At 42.5% G+C, this 26,930-nt stretch overlaps 1 protein-coding gene across 1 annotated transcript in view; it reads left to right on the forward strand.

Annotated features, from left to right (window-relative positions):
* The first annotated feature begins 1,532 nt into the window (after positions 1-1,532).
* The window catches only part of LOC141172089 (cell adhesion molecule CEACAM8-like), a 69,123-nt gene continuing 43,725 nt past the window's right edge, over positions 1,533-26,930 (forward strand). Inside the window, exons 1-5 of the mRNA XM_073655930.1 lie at positions 1,533-1,615; positions 6,061-6,414; positions 7,276-7,542; positions 7,763-8,020; positions 8,866-8,994. Of these exons, the coding sequence (XP_073512031.1) occupies positions 1,594-1,615; positions 6,061-6,414; positions 7,276-7,542; positions 7,763-8,020; positions 8,866-8,994 (1,030 nt within the window). The 5' untranslated portion in view covers positions 1,533-1,593. The remainder of the gene's footprint in view (positions 1,616-6,060; positions 6,415-7,275; positions 7,543-7,762; positions 8,021-8,865; positions 8,995-26,930) is intronic.

A 26,930-nucleotide genomic window follows, 5' to 3' on the forward strand; every position in this document is an offset into this window, starting at 1 on the left:
CAACAACTGAAAACCACCGCAGTGAAGGCCTGGCAGAGCATCAAAAAGAAGGAAACACAGCGCCTGGTGATGTCCATGAGTTCATGACTTTAGGCAGTCATTGCTAACATAGGGTTTTCATCCAAGTACTAGAAATGAACATTTTATTTACAATTATTTAATCTGTCCAATTACTTTTGGTCCCTTTAAAAACAGGGTGGCACATGTTAAGGAGATGAAACTCCTAAACCCTTCATCCAGTTTTAATGTGGATACCCTCAAATGAAAGCTGAAAGTCTGAACTTCAACTGCATCTGAATTGTTTTATTTAAAATTCATTGTGGTAATGTCTAGAACCAAAATTAGAAAAATGTTGTCTCTGTCCAAATATATATGGACCTAACTGTATGTCTGATTTGAGCTACAGCATATGCAGCACCATAAAAGATCGCAAGTAACTGCTGATATCAAGAAAATAATTAACCTTGTGGGTTTGGTGCTATTATACTTCTAATCTTCCATTTGAAACATAAGAATTAGTCATTGGATTTGAAAAAATGTTCATAGACCCACATTTTTGCATACCTGTGTAATGATTACCTATATGGCAGGCTTTCAACAATATGTCCAATATTGTCTATATCCAATAACACTCATATAGACCAATCTTTGTGTTGAATCAGATTTTCATCTATTTTTGGTCTGTGTTGACCATTTTTGCCATTAGCTTTGCTTTAGTTTTTCTCATATGAAAAAAACCCCCAAAACATTTAATACCCATTAAACAGTAAAAACCGCAATCGGATGATATATGGGTTTATTGAAGTGCTGTTATTTTCACAGACCCATGGATTTAAATTGATGATTCTGATTCAAATTTCAGATGTCTCTGTGTTTTTTTCTATCTGGACAATCGGCATGTGAACACCCCCATAGATTATAACGGATGCAAGTTCTATCTGTGAAAAAACATGGATAGGACATGTTCGCGAATGTCTGAATGATGGTCTGACGCTGCAGACATTGACTTCTACGGATTGGTAGGGGTCTCACTGATCAGATCCCCACCAGACATTGGCAAATCCTAACAACATATCACTAATGTCGTTGGAGTACGTGTCAAATTTTTGTGGAATTTTTTCAAAGTTTTCAAATTTTGGCGCACGTAATTTTTGAGCATCTTTTTGCTATTCTGCGCCGTTCTATCCACTTTTAATAAATGGATTTGATCTAAGTATGGTTGGTTATGCAAAAAAGGTTAATGCCAGATTTATAAATGTGGCTTTTGTTATAAATTACAGTATTGGGATGGAGTAAACAGTAGAATATCAATTGTAGACAGAAACGTTATATCTAATAATGAGCCAACTTTTGGAAACAAGTATGAGACTTAAAAATCTGCTGGAAATAACGAGGAAAACCGACTTTAAAATATCCTCGCATTAGAACATCCCCCCTTTATGTCAACGTTATGTTATGATAGGCTAAAACAAATGACGTGTTCACAGCTTAACTGGACTTATAATAGAGAGTGCTGCTGTTTGTCCATCAGATGCAACTTCCCGATTCCAAGAAAGATCTACAACGACCGTCTCTAACAATCTGTCATCGCCAATGAGGGGATTTGTACTAACAGGTAAGATACATACAATGCTGCATTTATGGTCTGACGTTGGCAATGTACCTTTGCTACAAGTAGTAATCCGACCTGCCTGCTACAAATACTAAGAGTGGAACAATGTGCTCTACTGCGTTAAAGCACAGTCAAGCAATTTCTGGTTGGCACTGTGACCAACTATATTGTAGAAAGTTACTCCAGATTGGCAGAACATCTTATAGGATTTGTACTAAGATATGAGGTTATACTCTATCCCAGTAGTCATACGTTTAGTAAGGGCTCATGCAGATGATCGTATTTTCAGTCTGAGTGCGATCCAAAAAAACACCGGATCAGACCAATGTTATTATATGGGGTCATGCACATGTTCGATTTTTTTTCGGATCGCTCTCGGCAATGCAAGTCAATGAGTATGTGGAAAAAAATCGGATTGCACTTTGATGACATCTTAGTGCAGTCACAAACTGACAGAATGGAGAAGATGAAGAAATGTTTTGTCCCATCCTCTTCTCATCCAAGAAATTTGGATCACACTGTGAGCTGTGATCAGATGCAACATATTAACCCAAGAAAAATGTCCTCTTGAATCAAGATGTGTGGAAGAAAGTATTTTATGCAAAAAAATATCTGTATAACATAATCATCATAATGCACAATAAAATAAGATAAGGTGTCTCATGCCAAGAGGATACGCAGTAACAAAACCCTTTGTAGGCAATATATAAGGTAATGACCACCAACTGGCTATAGTAACAATCCTAAGCAGAATTTCAAGCAAAGATGCCTGAAGTGGATCCAAAAAAACAATAGATATGGTATAAAATTAGTTTTAACTAAAGCAGGAATGCTGATGGCATCCACATGCGAGAGTACTGCACCCCAACGCACGTTTCGCCTTGCTTCTTCGAGGGGAAAGAAGTGTTGCCCTCCCAGGTGTTAGGGCTTGTTTTGAGAAAGTTATGTTCACACTCGGATCAGAGTGTGATTAGCATAATCAGACCAATTTTCTAGGATGAAAGAAAATACTGTTGTGTGACCCTTGCCTAATCCCAAGAACGGGACTCCGAATATCTGAGGTTGAGCATGTGCACCTCTATAACCATTCACTCTTAACGGGAGTGTCAGAAATAGCCAAACGTAGCACGCGTCTGTATTAGATACTTCCATTGAGAATGAATGGAGTAAAGGTGAGAATGCTATCCTTTGCTTCACTCTACCAGAAATCTTCAGAGCCCTGTCCTTGTTATTGCTGGGATCCCTGCAGGCAGACCTCCAAAGATACAATGTTTAGGGGATAACTTCATATCTTGGTAAAAACCCTTTAAATGTTTTTAGAGTTATAATAATCTGCTAATCTGTAATGCTTAATAAAATATGTCTTGCACAAATTCACACTACAGAAGTTCAGGCATCCAGGCGGATGATTTGAGAGTACTCCAAGAGACCGTGACTTTTTGACCTTCTGTGAAACAATGCCATATCGCCCTGACACTTAAGTGTGTTGTCTGTGTACTCTCCGGCCATACCTATCGAACACGACCTGAAGAGGTGACCTTTGAGGAGTAGATCAGGATACTCTACCAGTGCCATTTATTTAATCATATCTGATTAGACCATTTTCTCAATATACGTAGCACAATTACATTGAATGTATTACATAATTGTCATGTAAATGTGCAATTCCAGAAAATTTCTGGGTCTGCCAAACATGAGCTGCCCTTTCTTAGAGGTTTTAGAGTCTACTCTACTTAATTATGTCCTTTATTGTACACAACATATCCTTCTTGTACAGAACATTTCTACCTAACATATTGTATCTATAGGAGCTTCTATATAGACTAATACATAAAACTTAGTAGCATATTTTGTCAGAGAAGGTAATATACAGAACTTAGATGTCACAGTTCTCATCTATGTCTGGCAGCCCACAATGAGTGGAGTGGTGGCCAGAATCCTTGAACAGTGTTCCATTCAGATGATGCACTATAAAGCCTCTTTCCTGGGATGAGACCTTGAGCATTTAGCAAGTTATCACCTATCCTAAGAGTAGGTGATAACTTGATAAAGAGTGATGTCTGATTTTACATAAATATAATGTAACTTTTTAATTCAATTTTTGCATTGATTTAATTTCTAAAAGACCCTGTGATAAGAAGGATGAAAAAACACATTATAGTATAAACTTATCATCAGCAGAGTTACTGTGTATCTGTCCATTTAAGGGACATCGATTTGATCAATTGGCAATGAGAAGATGTGATCAAGACTACAATCTCTACTTAGCTCATGTGTCAAAGGTTCACAGTGCAACATCTTAATCATTATTCTTAATTAATCATGTAATGTAGCATCCAGATCGAGACTGCGTCAGTCAGATCCATGGATAGAGCGCTCAGATAAAGAGTGTCAACTTCCAAATAAACATCCAGATGACTCCACGTCACTTATTGGATTGTTTCTGAGTGGAAACCACTGTGGGTAGCTAGACTAGGATTAATTCCGTTAGGGTATGCCATCCTGTGACAGTTTAAATTGAAAATCAGTGACATATTCATCTTGGGCTTCTGACGCAAATTTCACTGCAAATATATGACAGATTTTTCTACATGAGTTACATGTGGAATCATCATGTATTTTTCCCTATGCATTGCATAAGCAAATTGTCTCTTCAGAAAGGAGGAGGACTAGAACTCTAGTGCCACCTATTGGAAGTAGCGATCCTAAAACTCAATATTGACTTTTTAACGAGCCTTTCAATATCACTTAGAATAAAAGCCAAACCAGAATCGCAATTTGCAGATATGGTGTTTCAGGTTGTTGCCACTCATCAGTGCAAAGTTTGAGATCTGATTTGCCTAGGTGAGAGGCTTTGGACTGGGGTTTCAACCCTTAGTGACCACTACACGTCTTTTTACTGACCTGCGATATAAGAGACTAGCGTTCCCCGACAAGTGACAATCCTGTAACTGTCACCTGTAAACCATAGCTGACAACTTTCTGCATCAGCCACGATCAGTGTTGGCGCCGACCATGGACTTTTAACCCTTTAGATTCTACTGTCAAAAGTGACTACAGGATCTAAATAGTTAACAGAGTGTGGGGGCTCCCTCTTTACCCTCACTAGTACCCTGAGATCTTGATTGTGTGGTCATGATGTTTGCCTTGGCAATTCATGGCCAAATAATGGCCTTAGAGTCTGGCGGTTATAGCGGACTGTACAGAAGTTATCAAAATTTAGGTGGTAAAAATAAACTTTTTCATTCTTGTCATGCCACTTTCCATTACTTCCTGAAAAGAACCAGAAGGGTTAATGAACTACCTAAAAGCAATTTTAAATACATTGAGGGGTGCAGTTTTTAAAATATTATCACTTTTGGGTGGTTTCCAACATATAGGACCCCCAAAGTCACTTGAAAACTGAACAGGTCCCTATAAAAATAAGTTTTGTAAATTTCCTTGAAAAAAATGAAAAATGACTGCTACATTTTTAAATCTTCTAAAATGCTAACAAAATAAAACAACACTTTATAAATGGTGCTGATGTAAAGCAGACATGAGGGAAATGTTATTTATTAATGTTTTTGTGTGGTATGACTATTGGGAATAAAGGGATAATCATTCAAAGTTTGAAAATTGCAATTTTTAAAACATTTTTGTCAAATTTCTGATATTTTTATAAATGAACGCAAAACATATCAACCTAAATTTACCATTATTATAAAGTATCATGTGTCACAAAAAAACAATCTCAAAATCAATGGGATATGTTGTAGCGTTCCAGAGTTATTACTACATAAAGTGACACTGGTCAGATTTCAAAAAATTGGTCCGGTCACTAAGTGGTTATTAAGTGGTAACATTTCTCCTTGTGGAGAGTGACAAGCCAAGCCTGGCATGTCAGAGTGCGGCGACTTATAAGTCATGCATGCTCTTCTGGGAAATTAAATATGCAATTTGTCTCTTCAGAAAGGAGGAGGACTAGAACTCTAGTGCCAACAATTGGAAGTATCACTCCTAAAAGTCAATATCGACTCTTAAACGATCCTTTCAATATCACTTAGAATAAAAGCCAAACCAGATTCTCAATTTGCAAACACGGTGTTTCAGGGTATTGCCCTTCATCAGTGCAAAGTATGAGATCTGATTTGAAAGGTTGTGGACTACACTCTAAGGGGTAATATTTCTCCTTGTGGAGAGTGACAAGCCAAGCCTGGGATGTCAGTGTTAGGAGACCTATAAGGATCACTGCTTCCAATAGGTGGCACTAGAGTTCTAGTCTTCTTCCTCTCTGAAGAGACAATTTGCATATTTAATTTCCCAGAGGAGCATGCATGGCTTTTACATAGAGCACCAGCCCGGTTGTATAAATCTTTTGATCCCTAAATTAACATTTATGGCTTGTCTACAAATTATAATGTTTGTATTATGACCAATGCTTGAAGTCACAATGCTTTTTCTTTTAGTTCTCGTCCTCATGATGGATGTGACCAGTGGACAGATCAGTATCCAGCCGATCCCTCAGTATCCGGTTGTTAATGGATCTGTTACCCTGAGTGTTACTGGGATTACTCAGACAGTTGTAAGTTTCATCTGGTATAAAGGACCAAAAGCAGATCCTCAGTATCAGATCCTGGCATATTCACCAGGTGGTAGTCCCATATCAACTCCTGAACCTTTGAATAATGTTGGCTTTAGGGCATTCAGTAATGGATCATTACAGATAAAAGATCTTAATATCACAGATGAGGGGAATTATACAGTGAAGATACGGACAAGTAGCTCTCTAGAAACAGTGACTGTGTCTCTTACCGTCTATGGTGAGTATCACTTACTCTTCCAATCTTTCCATATGTTATAAACTCACATTGTCGATTGCACTGGAGAAATGAAATGTGGACTACAGTATTCAGTGGTATTACATCTCTGACCTCCTGAGGTCTTCCAATCCTCCTAAAGGGAGAAAGGAGGAGGTAGAGCATAAGCTTTCTGTATCTACTTAGGAAGTTTTTGGAGACCATACAATACAGACCACCGATGGTCCTTTTTACATTATCTTGATCCAACCATTTCTATTAAAAAGGATGAAAACTTTAATGTTTATATAGATTCATGCAGGGGGGATCTTAAATGATCTAACTAGTCCAGTCGATCTTCTAATGGGCCCAGTTACTTACCAATAATGGACCTCTGATTCAATAGCACTGCAAAGCTTTAGTAGAAGACAAACTCATTCAGAGATGAATTTGGAGCCAATCACTTACAACTACAGTTTGATTCTAGGTTTATTCAATTACTCCTTATTGATATCCTCAAATTACATCAAACATTATGATATATACGAGCCTGCTTGTGTTCAGTATGGATGGAGGATGAACCCTCAGAGTAGATTTAGGAAATGCGGAGGGAACTGATTCTCATGACTACTCAGGGCAATTGGTGGCTCTGGAACACTTTCTATTCTCTGTAAACTTCCTGATCAAATTCAGCGAAACTAAGTAATTTGAATTTCAAAAGATGCACTCATCATTACCCACTACTCATCGAACATCAAGACCCTATAACTCTTTAGGAAGTATTAACTTGATGCATGATTTCAATGGGAAATGTCAATTTCGACTAGAGCATCTAGTAACCACCGGCACATATTAATCACTTCTCCGATGTTCTTCTATTCACAGAACCAATCACTCAACCCAAAATTATACCGTCTACTTTTCAATCCAAGGAAAATGACAGATTCACCCTAACTTGTGACTCTACACAGGCTATGGTGATAAGGTGGATGAAGAATGGTACTAACTTCACCTCTAAAACCAAATCATCTGGAGATAACAAGGCTCTCACCTTCTCAAGTATTAGGCGAAAAGATTCAGGACAATACCAGTGTGAAGCTCAGAACCTTGTCAGTACCAGTACTAGTGATCCGTACACAGTGACTGTGGCCTGTGAGTAACCAGAATAGTTACAAAGTTACATAGCTACATAGATTGAAAAAAGACCTAGGTCCATCAAATTCAACCTTTCGCCACCAGTTGTACTGGTGTGGTCATCATAGACTTTATTTCCAATGTACACTTGCTCATGATCTGGTTATCCTTGACGACATGTAAAGTTTATGAATAACTTTACATTACTTATTTGATCCAGTCCTCCTTTATTTTGTAGATGGTCCGGATATGGTACACATAGAAGGCCCAGTATTTGTGACCCTTGGTTCTCCCATCACATTGTCATGTTCTGCTGATTCTGTCCCACCTCCTGAATATCAATGGAAAGTCAATGGAACAGTTTTAAAGGAAGAGAACAACAAATTTAAAATTAATAATACTATGATTGAAAACCAAGGACTGTACACGTGTGCAGCGAGGAACCCGGTGACTCTCCGCACAGCTACTGACTCTGTATATGTGAATGTGACTGCAGGTACGTTTATAGAGTGTTTTTTACTCTATAATGTTTTGAATGAGGATTAGGTAAGACTAGTTGGGTAATGAGCTTGTATAAGGTTAGAAAAGTATGGCTGCTCACTTTCTAAAACAGCACCACATCTGTGCAAAGGTTGGGTCTGGTTTTGCAACTCAGCTCAATTGAATTAAATGAAGCAAAGCTGCAATACCACAAACTAACAGTGGATAAAAAAGGAGATTAGAAAACTAATCATGCTTTTCTAATCCTGTGCATCCTCTTTCATCAATATTTAGTATTTTAAAAGGGTCTGATTCCCTGATCTTGTTGCCGGAACTAGGGTTTGTCGTGACTCTTCGTGTGTTATCCCTTTTGCTCTTGACGCTCTTTGACCTCAAGTACCAGACCACGGACCCAAAATGTTTCCTGCCATATAAAATAACAGAATCATATAGTACTCACCCTCCCTGGGTCCAGCGTTGGCTCTTTACCGCTGCTTCGATCTCAGTGCTTTGATTATAGCGATGAAGTCATGTCGACAGCTGTGATTAGCTGCAGCGACTGAGCTCAGTAGCTTCGCCGATGTGTAGCTGCTGAGCTCAGTTATTGTCTGCAGTGGTAATGTCAACTGCTGACATGTTGCCACCACTAATCAAAACACTTAGATTAAAGGCAAAGGTTTAGAGCTGGTGCTGGACCCGGCAAGAGTGAGGACTGTCTGATTTAATTTTTACGTTACATGAAACGGAAATGGAGAAAACTTTTCTAAAAGAGGAAAAGACTTTTAATTAATTTACACTATGCAAATAATATTTATAATTTATTTTTTCTAATTAAAATAATTGTATCCCTTTTCTGTCTAGAGCTCCTAACTAATAAGACTTGGACCATAAGAGAATTTATAATTGGACCTGCCCTTGTCTTGGTTGCTGCATCAAGTATTTTTGGAAGTTTCTTTCTCTACAGAAAATGTTGGCGAAGGAGTGGGAAAGGTAAGTGTGTACTCATATTTATAGTATTGCACCCTGCTTCAAAGATGTACCTGTCATTATCAAGGTTTACATTACTCAGTGCGTATAATTTAAGGAGAACCTAATATCTGACTTATGCTACTTGAATCATGGGCAGCATGTTATGACAGTGTAGTAACTCACTCGGGAAGATAGGTTAACTCACTAAAAAACTCCAACTGACCCTGCCGGTTCCGGTACAGACTAGAGATCCTGACCCGCAGTCCCTAGTGGTTACTGCGTGAGGTGAGATAGCCCTAACCAGGGACTAGACCGTGGCAACTCGGACGTATGCTGCCTGAAAGGCCGTTGAGAGTTCCACGTTCCTCCTAAGGAACCGAAGGGCAGAGCAGAGTGCAAATTACCTACAGAAAGGAAAGTGTGCTGAAATAGAAAAAGATCCCAGAGTGAGTAAAACAAACAAAGGATTAAATAAATACTGTTACAAAATAAACCCCCTACTTCCTAACAAGAAACAGAAGATATGTGCTGGATAAAGAACAAAAACAGCAGAGAGATAAACCCTAGCTGGTCCTTCACTGACTGCTTTAAACTACAGCAGTATGGCTGGACAGCCAAATGAGACAAACATTAGCAGGAAATACCAGCAGAGGGAAGCTACATAAAGCCGCACCCGAAAGGTGATAGGGCAGACATATGAAAACACCTGTTATCCTTTCTACAGTCTTTTTAGGGTAACAGAAGCTAAACAGCCGAAGGAACACAACTGTGGCTCGGTGGACAACAAACACTGCTGCGGCTCGGTGGACAGAGAAGCAGACCACAAAACACAGGCTCAAGACACATCATAACTCAAGATCCAGTTTGGTTGTTTTCAAAAGTTGCAGGAGAGTTGTCCCCTCCTGCTTCCCATAAGTGGCAGACTCCCGCTATATGTGTATGTACAGGGAGAGACCAGTCAGTCATACAAACGGGGCGGAGAGAAGTTGCCAGAGACCTGACTCTTGGACTAGTCACTCAAGGAGTATGGTCTCCAGCCAGCTCTTAAATGTATGTTTTCTCTCAAATACCGCAGCCTTTCAGCGTAAAACGTATCTGGCTGGAATGACTGAGCCGATCTCTGATTCATGCTGCCCATGATTCACGCACCATGAATCAAATATCAAGTTCCCTTTAAATAAAATATATGGAGTGGCGTAATAGTTGGACTCACTTCTGCCACCTTTTGCTGTAAACCAGGGCGGGAATTTAACTTTCAAAGAAAGCGTTGGAATACAAAAGACTAAATGAGTACGTGCAAATTACTGTGGGATTGGCTGACAACCTTGTATTTTTTCATACATTTTGGAAAAAAGAAAGATTGGACATGCTGGATTTCAACATGCCCAATCATATGTTCTCACATGAGAAATCGACATCACATCAGGAGCACACATATACCTTTAGTCTAGCATAGATCAACAATGATTTTATGCCAATTACCATGGAGCATTCAAGAGTAGAGATGAGCGTTGTTCGACTCGAACTGTTCGCCAATCTCAAATTCGAGCTGTTTTGGGCGGTGTTCGAGCCGTTCGGCGAACACGAACGATTTGAGAAAAATTCGGCTGTTCGAGGTTATGTTTGATAACTGTTCGTGCACCAAAATCATAACTGGATTTTTTCTCAGTAATGATGAAAATTAATGTTAATACGCAGTTTGAGTGTACAGCGGGGCGGGGGGAGGGGCAGGGGATGGATCTCTGCAGGAATAATGAAGATCTCCATTTTTTTTTCTCTTTCCCGCATTTACAGTGGGGAGGTGCAATCTGTCAGCCTATCAGCAGCGCACACACGGAGCGAAGTGCTTTTTTTCACACAAGCAAGGGCATGTGTCATTGGCAGTGTATGTCACATGTCCTTGCCCTATAAGACCCAGCCATTTTCCCCGTCGCCACCATTTTCTCACTGCTGAAGCTGCGTGTTAGACGGCACCGCTGTTGCTGTGTGTGACGCGCCCCCTGGGCCAGTGTTGTTTGGGGAATACCCGGAGCCGGATCAGATGGGGGTTGTAGTCTCCGAGTGGCGGTGACCCGGTCCGTGCCCAGGGTGTCAAGCTCAGTGTGTGGCAGTCTTTACAGATGTTATTAGTTCTTAGTGTCGACTACGCCACCCGTTGATTTGCGGTCAATACGGCCGCCGCTGCAGCAGGGTCCGCTGAGGCTGGTGGTATGTGTGCAGCTTCGGGTAGTATAACCCCCAACGGGAGGGGTATAGCCTCAGGGGGTCAGGTGTAGAGGATGGTGGTAGTGGTGGTGCAGTGTGGATGGTAAGAAGACTCAGAGTCAGGCTGTGCAGTTCAGGGTTTTTACTTACTGCTGTTCTTGTGGTCACTCTGGCCTTAAGTGACCGCCCGAGCCGTGCTGCGTCCACCAGGTCCTGGACTCGGCCAACCCCCAAGCAATTCTGGAGCGTGGTCCTGAGCTCCCTTTCTGACTGTCCTCTCTACTGGCCTTTCTCACCAGGGGTCCACTTATATCCGGCTCCCTCGGGCCTCTTGGTGGGTGCACCTCTTCGGGGTTCCCTGACCCTATGCCTGGTGTGCCTTCTTAGTGGACTTAGTGAGGGGCTGCTCCACATATAATGACGCAGCCTCCGGTTCTTAGCTGAGGGTTGTTTCTCTCCTCCACTAATTTGGGATCCGGTTCCCTTGCGTGCCAACCCTTCACCCTTCTGTCCTTATTCTGGGATCTTGGGGTTCCTTCTTCTCCCCCTCTGGGTCCTTCTCTTCTCCTCTCTCTCTGCAGGCGCTCCTGGACCTCTCTCAGGACTCACTCACTCTCTACAGAAGACTGACCCTGATCTAAGATGGTTCCCACCTTATATACTCCCTCTATGTGTGAGCTCAGGTGACCAGCACCCAATGAGCTCCTAGCATTACCCAGACTGCTCCCCCTATCTGCCCCTACACTACTGGGATGTTCCACCCCCCTCCCACTCCAGCCAGGAACAGACACTGTCGTACCTGCACATATACCTAGTGGGAGTACCATCGGTCTGTCCCTCGGAAATGGGATGTATGTAGTGTATGCAGCTAACTGAGCTCAGTTCCACACTCCATCCTTACCCGGGAGTGGAATACCACACCTCTGGCTTGAGGTGCAATACCCCTGTAGCAGCCGAATCCTCAGGGTGCTACATGTGCGCTATACCTTGTTAATCTCAAGCCAATTTTCGCACAAATCTACAGATAGCTTGGGAGTAGGGAATAGTTGTGATTGCAGTCCTTTTAAGGACTAGGTTACATCATTTCATACGACTTTTATCAGGCAGGTCTGTGCTCTTAAATAGATAGATTGGGAGTAAAGACTAATTGTAATTGCAGTCCTTTTTCAGGACTAAGTTACATCAGTTCCTATCAGTTTTTGCCAGGCAGGTCTGTGCCAGTGCTGTGCAAGTTTTTTTCACAGCATTTGGCTGAATCTAGCAAAGCTAATCCTTTTTGGCCTATTGCAGAGTGTGTTAGTCAGTGGAGTAGCCTATCTGTGTTGCAAGATACACCACCTGTGTATAGAATACCAATTTTTTACTGCACCTAGTGAAGTAAAACCTTTTGGGCATAGCATCATTCTATTAGTCCATCTATACTGACCTCCATCAGGTTGCAAATTGAATATAATTTTTTTCTGCATCTAGCTCTGAAAAAATATTTGGCCTTCTAGCAGTGTGTGGGACTTGTCCTATTAGTCCATCTATACTGACCTCCATCAGGTTGCAAACTGAATCTAATTTTTTTCTGCATCTACCTCTGAAAAAATATTTGGGCTTCTAGCTGTGTGTGGTAATTGTTCTATTAGTCCATCTATACTGACCTCCATCACGTTGCAAATTGAATATCATTTTTTTCTGCATCTAGTTCTGAAAAAATATTTGGCCTTCTAGCTGTGTGTGGGACTTGTTCTATTAGTCCATCTATACTGACCTCCATCAGGTTGCAAACTGAATATAATTTTTTTCTGCATCTACCTCTGAAAAAATATCTGCCCTTCTAGCAGTGTGTGGGACTTTCTCTATTAGTCCATCTATACTGACCTCCATCAGGTTGCAAATTAAAAATAATTTTTATCTGCATCTAGCTCTGAAAAAATATTTGGCCTTCTAGCAGTGTGTGGGACTTTCTCTATTAGTCCATCTATACTGACCTCCATCAGGTTGCAAATTAAAAATAATTTTTATCTGCATCTAGCTCTGAAAAAATATTTGGCCTTCTAGCAGTGTGTGGGACTTGTTCTATTAGTCCATCTATACTGACCTCCATCAGGTTGGAAATTAAAAATATTTTTTATCTGCATCTAGCTCTGAAAAAATATTTGGCCTTCTAGCAGTGTGTGGGACTTGTTCTATTAGTCCATCTATACTGACCTCCATCAGGTTGCAAATTGAATATAATTTTTATCTGCATCTAGCTCTGAAAAAATATTTGGCCTTCTAGCAGTGTGTGGGACTTTCTCTATTAGTCCATCTATACTGACCTCCATCAGGTTGCAAATTAAAAATAATTTTTATCTGCATCTAGCTCTGAAAAAATATTTGGCCTTCTAGCAGTGTGTGGGACTTGTTCTATTAGTCCATCTATACTGACCTCCATCAGGTTGCAAATTAAAAATAATTTTTATCTGCATCTAGCTCTGAAAAAATATTTGGCCTTCTAGCAGTGTGTGGGACTTGTTCTATTAGTCCATCTATACTGACCTCCATCACGTTGCAAATTGAATATAATTTTTTTCTGCATCTAGCTCTGAAAAAATATTTGTCCTTCTAGCTGTGTGTGGGACTTGTTCTATTAGTCCATCTATACTGACCTCCATCAGGTTGCAAACTGAACATAATTTTTTTCTGCATCTACCTCTGAAAAAATATCTGCCCTTCTAGCAGTGTGTGGGACTTGTTCTATTAGTCCATCTATACTGACCTCCATTAGGTTGCAAATTAAAAATATTTTTTATCTGCATCTAGCTCTGAAAAAATATTTGGCCTTCTAGCAGTGTGTGGGACTTGTTCTATTAGTCCATCTATACTGACCTCCATCAGGTTGCAAATTAAAAATAATTTTTATCTGCATCTAGCTCTGAAAAAATATTTGGCCTTCTAGCAGTGTGTGGGACTTGTTCTATTAGTCCATCTATACTGACCTCCATCAGGTTGCAAATTAAAAATAATTTTTATCTGCATCTAGCTCTGAAAAAATATTTGTCCTTCTAGCTGTGTGTGGGACTTGTTCTATTAGTCCATCTATACTGACCTCCATCAGGTTGCGAACTGAATATAATTTTTTTCTGCATCTACCTCTGAAAAAATATCTGCCCTTCTAGCAGTGTGTGGGACTTGTTCTATTAGTCCATCTATACTGACCTCCATTAGGTTGCAAATTAAAAATATTTTTTATCTGCATCTAGCTCTGAAAAAATATTTGGCCTTCTAGCAGTGTGTGGGACTTGTTCTATTAGTCCATCTATACTGACCTCCATCAGGTTGCAAATTAAAAATAATTTTTATCTGCATCTAGCTCTGAAAAAATATTTGGCCTTCTAGCAGTGTGTGGGACTTGTTCTATTAGTCCATCTATACTGACCTCCATCAGGTTGCAAATTAAAAATAATTTTTATCTGCATCTAGCTCTGAAAAAATATTTGGCCTTTTAGCTGTGTGTGGGACTTGTTCTATTAGTCCATCTATACTGACCTCCATCAGGTTGCAAACTGAATATAATTTTTTTCTGCATCTACCTCTGAAAAAATATTTGGGCTTCTAGCAGTGTGTGGGACTTTCTCTATTAGTCCATCTATACTGACCTACATCAGGTTGCAAATTCAAAATAATTTTTATCTGCATCTTGCTCTGAAAAAATATTTGGCCTTCTAGCAGTGTGTGGGATTTGGTCTATTAGTCCATCTATACTGACCTCCATCAGGTTGCAAATGAAAAATAATTTTTATCTGCATCTAGCTCTGAAAAAATATTTGGCCTTCTAGCTGTGTGTGGGACTTTCTCTATTAGTCCATCTATACTGACCTCCATCAGGTTGCAAATTCAAAATAATTTTTTGTCTGCATCTAGCTCTGAAAAAATATCTGGCCTTCTAGCAGTGTGTGGGACTTTCTCTATTACTCCATCTATACTGACCTACATCAGGTTGCAAATTCAAAATAATTTTTTGTCTGCATCTAGCTCTGAAAAAATATTTGGCCTTCTAGCTGTGTGTGGGACTTTCTCTATTACTCCATTTATACTGACCTCCATCAGGTTGCAAATTAAAAATAATTTTTATCTGCATCTAGCTCTGAAAAAATATTTGGCCTTCTAGCAGTGTGTGGGACTTTCTCTATTAGTCCATCTATACTGACCTCCATCAGGTTGCAAATTAAAAATAATTTTTATCTGCATCTAGCTCTGAAAAAATATTTGGCCTTCTAGCAGTGTGTGGGACTTGTTCTATTAGTCCATCTATACTGACCTCCATCAGGTTGCAAATTAAAAATATTTTTTATCTGCATCTAGCTCTGAAAAAATATTTGGGCTTCTAGCAGTGTGTGGGACTCATTGTATTAGGCCATCTATACCAAGCTCCACCAACTTTTAAATTAATAATAATTTTTAGCTGCATCTAGCTCTGAAAATAATTTTTCTTCCCAATAGTGGTAGCAATAGAAATATGGGGCACGCGCCTGGCTTACAAAAATATACGCTTCATAACAAAAAACACCAGCCTAGTGCACTGCATTAATAAGTTGGCATCATCGTCTCTCCCAGTGCTAGGCCTACTACCCAGGCTAGCATTCCTGTGCCTAAAACACAATGTATGGGTCCGCGCTAGCCACTATGCTGAGGGGTCTAAAGCTGCTGCTAACGCTTTAAAACAATTCAATTGGCAGATTTTCACAGAGCTCTTCCACAACGCCCACCCATCGGGCAACAGTTGCCCACCTTCCCTATGGGATCTAGTGGCGAATAGTTGATGCCATTAATCAGAGCGTCAGTTGCCCCGTCGACGTGGCAAGCATACGGTAAGGCATGGGAAGAGTGGACACGACTAGTAGCAGGCAGACGGGTTGACCAATGTGAACAAGCCAGATCACAAGTCACCATAGAATTTCTCCACCAGCTAATTATGAGGGGCATATCAGGGGCGTCAGTGCAGCGGTGTCTGACTGGAGTAGCATTTCACTTCCAACTACTGAATTGGGGAGATGTGACAAAGGTTCATCATCAGACAATCCATAAAATGGTGGAAAAGGGGTCAGCCAAGTCAGGAATGTAGACGTCCCGTCCCGTGTCACTAAAACTGATTTCTCACATCTTATCCCTAACACCATTAACATGACACTCACAATTTGAAGCAACACTACTGTCTACTGCATTTGTAATCGCCTTCTTCGGGGCGCTATGCATAAGCGAATTAGTCCCTCAATCCAAAATTACCACCAGTGGAGGCTTATTACACCAGGACGTAGTCATAGCCAATAATGCAATACGTCTACGCATACACAAATCGAAAACGGTTCCAGCGGGCAGGGGCACTTGTGTACTTCTACAACCCACAAACGGTACACTGAGTCGGGTAACAATAGTAAAAACATATCTAACCATCAGATCACAAAGTAATTTCTTCCTATCACACATTGATGGAATGCCATTATCAAGATACCAGTTCCAAGCTATATTTAATAAATGCATAACATCGGCAGGGAACCACCCCAAAGATTACGGGACACACTCATTCCGCATAGGCGAGGCCACGGAAGCAGCAAGAGCAGGACCGTCAGAAACGGAAGTTCAGAGGATAGGGAGATGGCGATCCACGTGTTTGGCAAGATACATAAGACCGGACTTGTTATCCTAACATGGTTTGTTTCTTTTACAGGTGACGCTAAGCCAACAGTGTGGGTGATAGGCCACTCGTATATGTATTGGGCAGAAAAAAGGGCGAAAGTCTGCCCAGGCGGTAGGAAATTACAGTTTCATAACACATATTTCAACTAGAGAGGTATTAGAGGCCTGCTATGGCCACAGGTACTAATGGAGGTAATCAAGGTAGGGAGAGAGGCAAGATGTCCGGTCATCTTAGTAATAGAGGCCGGGGGAAACAACCTAGGTCATCACAACAGCGCATAACTAATGGCAATAATGAAACTAGACACTGAGCGCTTCAGAGAATTTTTCACAAAACTAGCTATAGTATGGTCAGAGATTGTGCCGATAGCGGTATGGCAAGGTGCGCGAGACATCAAGGCCATCGAACGGACAAGGCGGGTAATAAATATTCGGATGGCAAAATTTAGAAGAGACAGAGGCTGTGTAGTGGTACGACACCGACAACTGGAAGGAGATAAAGCAGGCCTCATACGGCCCGACGTTGTTCACTTAATGGATATTGTACTGGACATATTCCTGTCAGGACTCCAGGACGGAGTGGAACAAGCATTAAGAGTGATGGGTGGGGGTCAGAGTCCTGCATACGAGTACGCAGGATCCTCCGTGGCCTGGAAATAGAAAGGACATGTTGGAGAGTTACACTTGTTGGCCAACTTGCCGGAGTGGAGACCCAGGGCATGCTGCAACAAGCTGAATTATTTTAGAAATAAAATGCCTTTCTAATGGAATGAGTATGAAGAGTTAATAAAGCTGTGACCGATCCTCACCCATCCAGTTGTAAGAGTTACATTATTGTATTGTCAAGGAAAGGGGGGCGGTAGGGGGGCTGAGCGTCTGGGGTTGTTTGGGGGTCCCCACAGTCTGCCTAGGCTAGATGCATTTAAAAATTCTTATTAGATACACAGGCGGTGCAGCTTGCTTCGCAGCTGGGCTACTACGTCCAAAGTATTGCCTAGGCTAGATGCAGTTAAAATTCTACGCTGACTAGCAGACACTGAAGATTTGGAGCAGACCTCTGAGTAAACAGCTCTTCAGACTCAACCATCTGTGTTACCCCAAGCCATAGTGTATGTAGTTTCTTACAGTTAAAAGGGGGGGGGAGCGACCCAACCCACCTGGAATTGATGATGCCAACGTCATGTAAGACACAGCAAGGGGACTCCAAAAAGAGTCGCCATTTTTTCCCAAAATTGTGGCACAGACACTAGAGATGAGCGTTGTTCTACTCGAACTGTTCGCCAATCTCAAATTCGAGCTGTTTTGGGCGGTGTTCGAGCCGTTCGGCGAACACGAACAATTTGAGAAAAATTCGGCTGTTCGAGGTTATGTTCGATAACTGTTCGTGCACCAAAATCATAACTGGATTTTTTCTCAGTAATGATGAAAATTAATGTTAATACGCAGTTTGAGTGTACAGCGGGGTGGGGGGAGGGGCAGGGGATGGATCTCTGCAGGAACAATGAAGATCTCCATTTTTTTTTTCTCTTTCCCGCATTTACAGTGGGGAGGTGCAATCTGTCAGCCTATCAGCAGCGCACACATGGAGCGAAGTGCTTTTTTTCACACAAGCAAGGGCATGTGTCATTGGCAGTGTATGTCACATGTCCTTGCCCTATAAGACCAAGCCATTTTCCCCGTCGCCACCATTTTCTCACTGCTGCAGCTGCGTGTTAGACGGCACCGCTGTTGCTGTGTGCGCTATACCTTGTTAATTTCAAGCCAATTTTCGCACAAATCTACAGATAGCTTGGGAGTAGGGAATAGTTGTGATTGCAGTCCTTTTAAGGACTAGGTTACAGCATTTCCTATGACTTTTATCAGGCAGGTCTGTGCTCTTAAATAGATAGGTTGTGGGAGTAAAGACTAATTGTAATTGGAGTCCTTTTCAGGACTAGGTTACATCAGTTCCTATCAGTTTTTGCCAGGCAGGTCTGTGCCAGTGCTGTGCAAGTTTTTTTCACAGCATTTGGCTGAATTTAGCAAAGCTAATCCTTTTTGGCCTATTGCAGAGTGTGTTAGTCAGTGGAGTAGCCTATCTGTGTTGCAAGATATACCACCTGTGTATAAAATACCAATTTTTTTACTGCACCTAGTGAAGTAAAATCTTTTGGGCATAGCATCATTCTATTAGTCCATCTATAATGACCTCCATCAGGTTGCAAATTGAATATAATTTTTTTCTGCATCTAGCTCTGAAAAAATATTGGGCTTCTAGCTGTGTGTGGGACTTGTTGTATTAGTCCATCTATACTGACCTCCATCAGGTTACATAATGAATATATTTTTTTCTGCATCTACCTCTGAAAAAATATTGGGCTTCTAGCTGTGTGTGGGACTTGTTCTATTAATCCATCTATACAGACCTCCATCAGGTTGCAAACTGAATATATTTTTTTCTGCATCTACCTCTGAAAAATATTGGGCTTCTAGCTGTGTGTGGGACTTGTTCTATTAGTCCATCTATACTGACCTCCATCAGGTTGCAAATTAAAAATAATTTTTATCTGCATCTACAGTACCTCTGAAAAAATATTTGGGCTTCTAGCTGTGTGTGGGACTTGTTCTATTAGTCCATCTATACTGACCTCCATCAGGATGCAAATTGAATATAATTTTTTTCTGCATCTAGCTCTGAAAAAATATTTGGCCTTCTAGCAGTGTGTGGGACTTTCTCTATTAGTCCATCTATACTGACCTCCATCAGGTTGCAAATTAAAAATAATTTTTATCTGCATCTACCTCTGAAAAAATATTTGGGTTTCTATCTGTGTGTGGGACTTGTTCTATTAATCCATCTATACAGACCTCCATCAGGTTGCAAACTGAATATATTTTTTTCTGCATCTACCTGTGAAAAAATATTGGGCTTCTAGCTGTGTCTGGGACTTGTTGTATTAGTCCATCTATACTGACCTCTATCCGGTTGCAAACTGAATATATTTTTTTCTGCATCTACCTCTGAAAAAATATTGGGCTTCTAGCTGTGTGAGGGACTTGTTCTATTAATCCATCTATACAGACCTCCGTCAGGTTGCAAACTGAATATATTTTTTTCTGCATCTACCTCTGAAAAAATATTGGGCTTCTAGCTGTGTGTGGGACTTGTTGTATTAGTCCATCTATACTGACCTCCATCAGGTTGCAAATTAAAAATAATTTTTATCTGCATCTACAGTACCTCTGAAAAAATATTTGGGCTTCTAGCTGTGTGTGGGACTTGTTCTATTAGTCCATCTATACTGACCTCCATCAGGTTGCAAATTGAATATAATTTTTATCTGCATCTAGCTCTGAAAAAATATTTGGCCTTCTAGCAGTGTGTGGGACTTTCTCTATTAGTCCATCTATACTGACCTCCATCAGGTTGCAAATTAAAAATAATTTTTAACTGCATCTACCTCTGAAAAAATATTTGGGCTTCTAGCTGTGTGTGGGACTTGTTCTATTAATCCTTCTATACAGACCTCCAACAGGTTGCAAACTGAATATATTTTTTTCTGCATCTACCTCTGAAAAAATATTGGGCTTCTAGCTGTGTGTGGGACTTGTATTAGTCCATCTATACTGACCTCCATCAGGTTGCAAATTAAAAATAATTTTTATCTGCATCTACAGTACCTCTGAAAAAATATTTGGGCTTCTAGCTGTGTGTGGGACTTGTTCTATTAGTCCATCTATACTGACCTCCATCAGGTTGCAAATTGAATATAATTTTTATCTGCATCTAGCTCTGAAAAAATATTTGGGCTTCTAGCAGTGTGTGGGACTCATTGTATTAGGCCATCTATACCAAGCTCCACCAGCTTTGAAATTAATAATAATTTTTAGCTGCATCTAGCCCTGAAAATAATTTTTCCCAATAGTTTTAGCAATAGAAATATGGGGCGCGCGCCTGGCTAACAAAAATATATGCTTCATAACACAAAACACCAGCCTAGCGCACTGCATTAATAAGATGACATCATCGTCTCTCCCAGTGCTAGGCCTACTACGCAGGCTAGTATTCCTGTGCCTAAAACACAATGTATGGGTCCGCGCTAGCCACTTTGCTGAGGGGTATAAAGCTTCTGCTAACGCTTTATAACAATTCAATTGGCAGATTTTCACAGAGCTCTTCCACAACGTCCACCCATCGGGCAACAGTTGCCCACCCTCCCTATGGGATCTAGTGGCGAATAGTTGATGCCATTAATCAGAGTGTCAGTTGCCCCGTCAACGTGGCAAGCATACGGTAAGGCATGGGAAGAGTGGACACGACTAGTAGCAGGCAGACGGGTTGACCAATGTGAACAAGCCAGATCACAAGTCACCATAGAATTTCTCCACCAGCTAATGATGAGGGGCATATCAGGGGCGTCAGCGCAGCGGTGTCTGACCGGAGTAGCATTTCACTTCCAACTACTGAATTGGGGAGATGTGACAAAGATTCATCATCAGACAATCCATAAAAGGGTGGAAAAGGGGTCAGCCAAGTCAGGAATGTAGACGTCCCGTCCCGTGTCACTAAAACTGATTTCTCACATCTTATCCCTAACACCATTAACATGACACTCACAATTTGAAGCAACACTAATGTCTACTGCATTTGTGATCGCCTTCTTCGGGGCGCTATGTATAAGCGAATTAGTCCCTCAATCCAAAATTACCACCAGTGGACGCTTATTACACCAGGAAGTAGTCATAGCCAATAATGCAATACGTGTACGCATACACCAATCGAAAACGGTTCCAGCGGGCAGGGGTACTTGGGTACTTCTACAACCCACAAACGGTACACTGAGTCGGGTAACAATAGTAAAAACATATCTAACCATCAGATCACAAAGTAATTTCTTCGTATCACACATTGATGGAACGCCATTATCAAGATACCTGTTCCAAGCTATATTTAATAAATGCATAACATCGGCAGGGAACCACCCCAAAGATTACGGGACACACTCATTCCGCATAGGTGCGGCCACGGAAGCAGCAAGAGCAGGACTGTCAGAAACGGAAGTTCAGAGGATAGGGAGATGGCGATCCACGTGTTTGGCGACATACATAAGACCGGACTTGTTATCCTAACGTGGTTTGTTTCTTTTACAGGTGACGCTAAGCCAACAGTGTGAGTGATAGGCCACTCGTATATATATTGGGCACAAAAAAGGGCGAAAGTCCGCCCAGGCGGGAGGAAATTAGAGTTTCATAACACATATTTCAACTGGAGAGGTATTAGAGGCCTGCTATGGCCACAGGTACTAATGGAGGTAATCAAGGTAGGGAGAGAGGCAAGAGGTCCGGTCATCTTAGTTATACAGGCCGGGGGAAACAACCTAGGTCATCACAAGAGCGCATAACTAATGGCAATAATGAAACTAGACACTGAGCGCTTCAGAGAATTTTTCACAAAATTAGCTATAGTATGGTCAGAGATTGTGCCGATAGCGGTATGGCAAGGTGCGCGAGACATCACGGCCATCGAATGGACAAGGCGGGTAATAAATATTCGGATGGCAAAATTTAGAAGAGACAGAGGCGGTGTAGTGATACGACACCGACAACTGGAAGGAGATAAAGCAGGCCTCATACGGCCCGACGGTGTTCACTTAATAGATATTGGACTGGACATATTCCTGTCAGGACTCCAGGACGGAGTGGAACAAGCGTTATGAGTGATGGGTGGGGGTCAGAGTCCTGCATTCGAGTACACTGGATCCTCCGTGGCCTGGAAATAGAAAGGACATGTTGGAGAGTTACACTTGTTGGCCAACTTGCCGGAGTGGGGACCCAGGGCATGCTGCAACAAGCTGAATTATTTTAGAAATAAAATGCCTTTCTAATGGAATGAGTATAAAGAGTTAATAAAGCTGTGACCGATCCTCACCTATCCAGTTGAAAGAGTTACATTATTGGGTTGTCCATGAAAGGGGGGCGGTAGGGGGGCTGAGCATCTGGGTTTGGTTGGGGGTCCCCACAGTCTGCCTAGGCTAGATTAATTTAAAAATTCTTATTAGATACACAGGCGGTGCAGCTTGCTTCGCAGCTGGGCTACTACGCCCAAAGTATTGCCTAGGCTAGATGCAGTTAAAAATTCTACGCTGACTAGCAGACACTGAAGATTTGGAGCAGACCTCTGAGTAAACAGCTCTTCATACTCAACCATCTGTGTTACCCCAAGCCATAGTGTATGTAGTTTCTTACAGTTAAAAGGGGGGGGTGCGACCCAACCCACCTGGAATTGACGATGTCAACGTCACGAAAGACACAGCAAGGGGACTCCCAAAATTGTGGCACAGACACCACTTAACCCTAGAACGCATACCTGTGGCCTTGCAGGCCCGCCCAGTTAATTGTTTTCTATTTTCTGCAAGATTGCTTTAGTTAGAATTTTGAAACTCTAGGTATTCTTCATGTATATAGTTGTTTGTCATTTGAGTTTGAGTTATTCCATGTTATTTGCACACGGGCCTAAAGGGCCCCAGGTATGTGAAAGTGTAGATTTTTATGGTCATGCGTTCTAGGGTTAAGTGGCATCAATTGCCCCACTGTTGCTTAAAACGGTTGGTGAGGTGATTTTACCAAATCCCCAAGCTTTTAGTCTCCCAAGGATGACACAGGGGTAGAAATGTCCTTGCGAATCCATGATTTGATCTTCTTTATGAACGTGAGTCTGTCTACATTCTCAGTGGACAGCCGCGTGCGCTTATCTGTCAGCACACCACCAGCAGCGCTGAACACACGTTCAGAGAGAACGCTGGCTGCATGGCATCACAAGATCTCCAAGGCGTGAGTGGCGAGCTCCGGCGATTTTTCAAGATTGGAATACCAAAATGAGCAAGGGTCCAGTGACACAGTCATGGCTTCGATGTTCACTTGGAGATACTCCTGCACCATCCTCTCTAGGCATTGACTATGTGTCAGACTTCTTGTCTCCTGTGGCCTTGCAAAGGATGGTCTAAAAAAGTGGTGAAACGATTCCACAAAATTGCTGTTACCAGCAGATACTGTGTTACTGTTACTGTTTGAGTGATGAAGACTCGACAGTCCCACCGTTGGCAAGTTAGAACTGTGAGATTCACTACGTGCACCACTGGTGTTTTGTGGAAAAGCACATGTAAGATTCTGCAACAGATACTCCTGCATTCGTCAATACCTTTTTATGGCAGGAATTATTTCGGCAAATATACTTTTGCACCGGGGATCTAAGAGTGTGGCAACCCAGTAGTCGGGATTACTTCGAATTCTGACAATCCGGGGGTCATGTTGCAGGTAGTGCAGCAAGAAGGCACTCATGTGTCTTGCGCATAAAGAAGGACCAAGTCCTTGTTGTGTTGGTAGCGAGGTAAGAATCATGCTTCCTTCCTCTGCCCTCTCCCTCCAACCTCGCACAAAAGAAATGTGATCAAGGTCTCCCTCATCTGTTGAGTCTTCCATGCCCATTGCCAGTTCGTCCTCCACTTCTTCCTCGGCTCCTGCACCTTCCTCAACAGTTTGGCTGCTACCATGCGCCCTGGTTAATCCCTCTCCCCCACCCTCCCATGCCTGCCGCCTTGGTGCTGCCAACCGTCTGGACCTTGGAGATGTTATCCCTTCCACATACGACTCCTCCTCTACTTCCTCCACCTCCTCTTGTCCCACCACCTGACTCCGAATTCTGTTTAACATGTGCTCCAGCATGTAAATCACCGTAATAGTCATGCTGATAATGGCATCGTCAGCACTAAACATCTTCGTCGCCATTTCAAGACTGTGCAGAAGGGTGCATAGGTCCCTGATCTGAGACCACTCCTCCAGCGTGATTTGCCCCACCTCTGGATCTCGTTGGCCCAGGCTATACGTCAGAACGTATTTCACCAGGGCTTGTCGGTGCTGCCACAGTCGCTGCAACATGTGCAGAGTTGAATTCCACCGTGTCGGCACATTGCATTTCAGCCGGTGAACTGGCAGGCCCAACGACTTCTGTAGAGATGTAAGTCGTTGAACTGCGGGATGCGAACGGTGGAAGTGAGCACACAGCGACCGTGCACTCTGCAGAAGGCCATCTAGTCCGGGATAGTGGGCTAAAAATTGCTGGACAACCAGGTTCAACACGTGAGCCATACAAGGCACGTGTGTGACATTGCCCCGGCGAAGTGCCGCACCCAGGTTTGCAGCATTGTCGCACATGGCCTTCCCTGGTTGCAGGTCCAGTGGAGACAACCTTTCATGAAACTGGGTCTCCAGAGCTGACCAAAACTCCTCAGCTGTGTGACTCACATTTCCCAGACATTTCAAAGTAAACACTGATGCGTTGAGCCCTGCTGCCAGCATAGTAAGGAGGTGTGCAGGATTCCTTCTGCGCAGTTAGAAAGCAGGTGGCATTACCAGACAGGCTTTGGGTGCAGGTGGAGGACCGAGAGGAGGTTGAGGAGGCAGAAGCAGTGGAGGAAGTTCGAGATAAAGAGGATTAACACACAACTCGTGGGGACGGTAAGACTTGGACAGCAGCCCCTTGTCCTGCTGTCACCATAGTTACCCAGTGCCCAGTCAGCGACACGTAACGCCCCTGTCCATGCCTTCTCGTCCAAGTGTCTGTGGTGAAGTGCACCCTGTCACACACAGAGTTTCTCAAAGAAGCGGTGATGTTGTGTGCGACATGCTAGTGGAGCGCAGGCACACCTTTCTTTGAGAAGTAGTGCCGACTGGGCATCTAGTACTGGGGCACTGTGACGGACATAAGGTTTTGAAAATCCTCTGTGTCCTCCAGGTGGAAAGGCAGCATTTCTGTAGCCAACAGCTTGCAGATGGTGAAATTCAACCTCTTAGCTTTCTCATGGCTAGGAGGAAATGGTCTTTTACTTTTCCACATCTGAGGGACCGAGGGCTGGCTGTTGTGCTTAAACGGTGTTGAGTAGGGTGTCCCCGGCAACTGCCGGTCTGTGAGGAAGATGCAGGCGGACATGTTAGGTTGCCTTGATCCAAAGGTGGTGCTCTCGATGTCGGAGAGCGCTCAACACTAGCAGGTGTTTCCATTTCCCAATGAACTGATGACCTGCCAATCACACTGGCTGTTGCGGGTAAAGAGGTGGCAGGTCTGCGTCCAAAAACATGTGTGACTGCTGTCCCCCCAGTCACAGAGGATGAAGAGGCTGCGGATGCACAAGATGGGGCAGACGGTGGTTGGCCCAGCCGGCTAGGCCGCATTGTAGCACAGTGAGCTTCCCACTGCAACTTATGCTTCATATCCATGTGACGGTACATGCATGAAGTACTCAAACTATGGATTTTTTGGCCTCTACTTAGCTTTTGCTGACAAATATTACAGATAACACGAGTTGGGTCATCCTTATCGATCTGAATAAATGCCCAGGCTATGCAAGGCTTAGAGCCCATGTGACCTGAAGAGCAACTACGACTTGTGGTCAGAGGCAGAGTTGTGGTTGAGGATGCAGTTGTTGACGTGTTTACAGTACTCCATCTCTGTTCAGGAAGGCGCAACCTAACCTCGTCGTCAATAGCATCTGTGATGCCCCGCTGCGCTTGGTATCACAGATCCTACAAGAGTGCATTGATGGAATCCTCCACAAGAAGCCCCCATAAACATTCACACATCTCCACCTTCCACCTCAGACCAGCAGAGGGAGCCCGTTAGGGATATAAATAGGGAAGTTGGAGCTAGGCAGTTCAGTTCCTCTGAAGAGTTCCTGCAGTAGAGAAGCCTAAGAGAGATCAGTCTGCAGTGGAGCTCAGTCTAGTCTAGAGAACGCAGTTAATAGTTCAGCAGTGGAGCACGAGGCTCCTGCTTGCTAGATTCAGGGAGCCCAGATAGAGCTTAAGGTGTGCCGGTGCTGTAAGATCAGTGAAGCGCGGCAAGCTGCCGTTAGTGTGTATAGCCTAGTGAGGGCCCGAGTAGGCCGAAGGCGAGTGGCGAGTTAGTACATAAGGGGCAGAGGAGCTTAACCAGCTCACCCCGAAGCATTTACCAGACACAGGATCCGAGCTTACCGGTATCTCTATGACCCAGTAAAGCATAACTGGAATCCCTGGAGAACTACAAGTCCCAGGATCGCTAAGGTGCTGATATG

Source organism: Phyllobates terribilis, unplaced genomic scaffold (genome assembly GCF_046119375.1).
Source record: "Phyllobates terribilis strain yellow unplaced genomic scaffold, ASM4611937v1 Scaffold_12__6_contigs__length_324123572, whole genome shotgun sequence".
Taxonomy (NCBI): Eukaryota; Metazoa; Chordata; class Amphibia; order Anura; family Dendrobatidae; genus Phyllobates; species Phyllobates terribilis.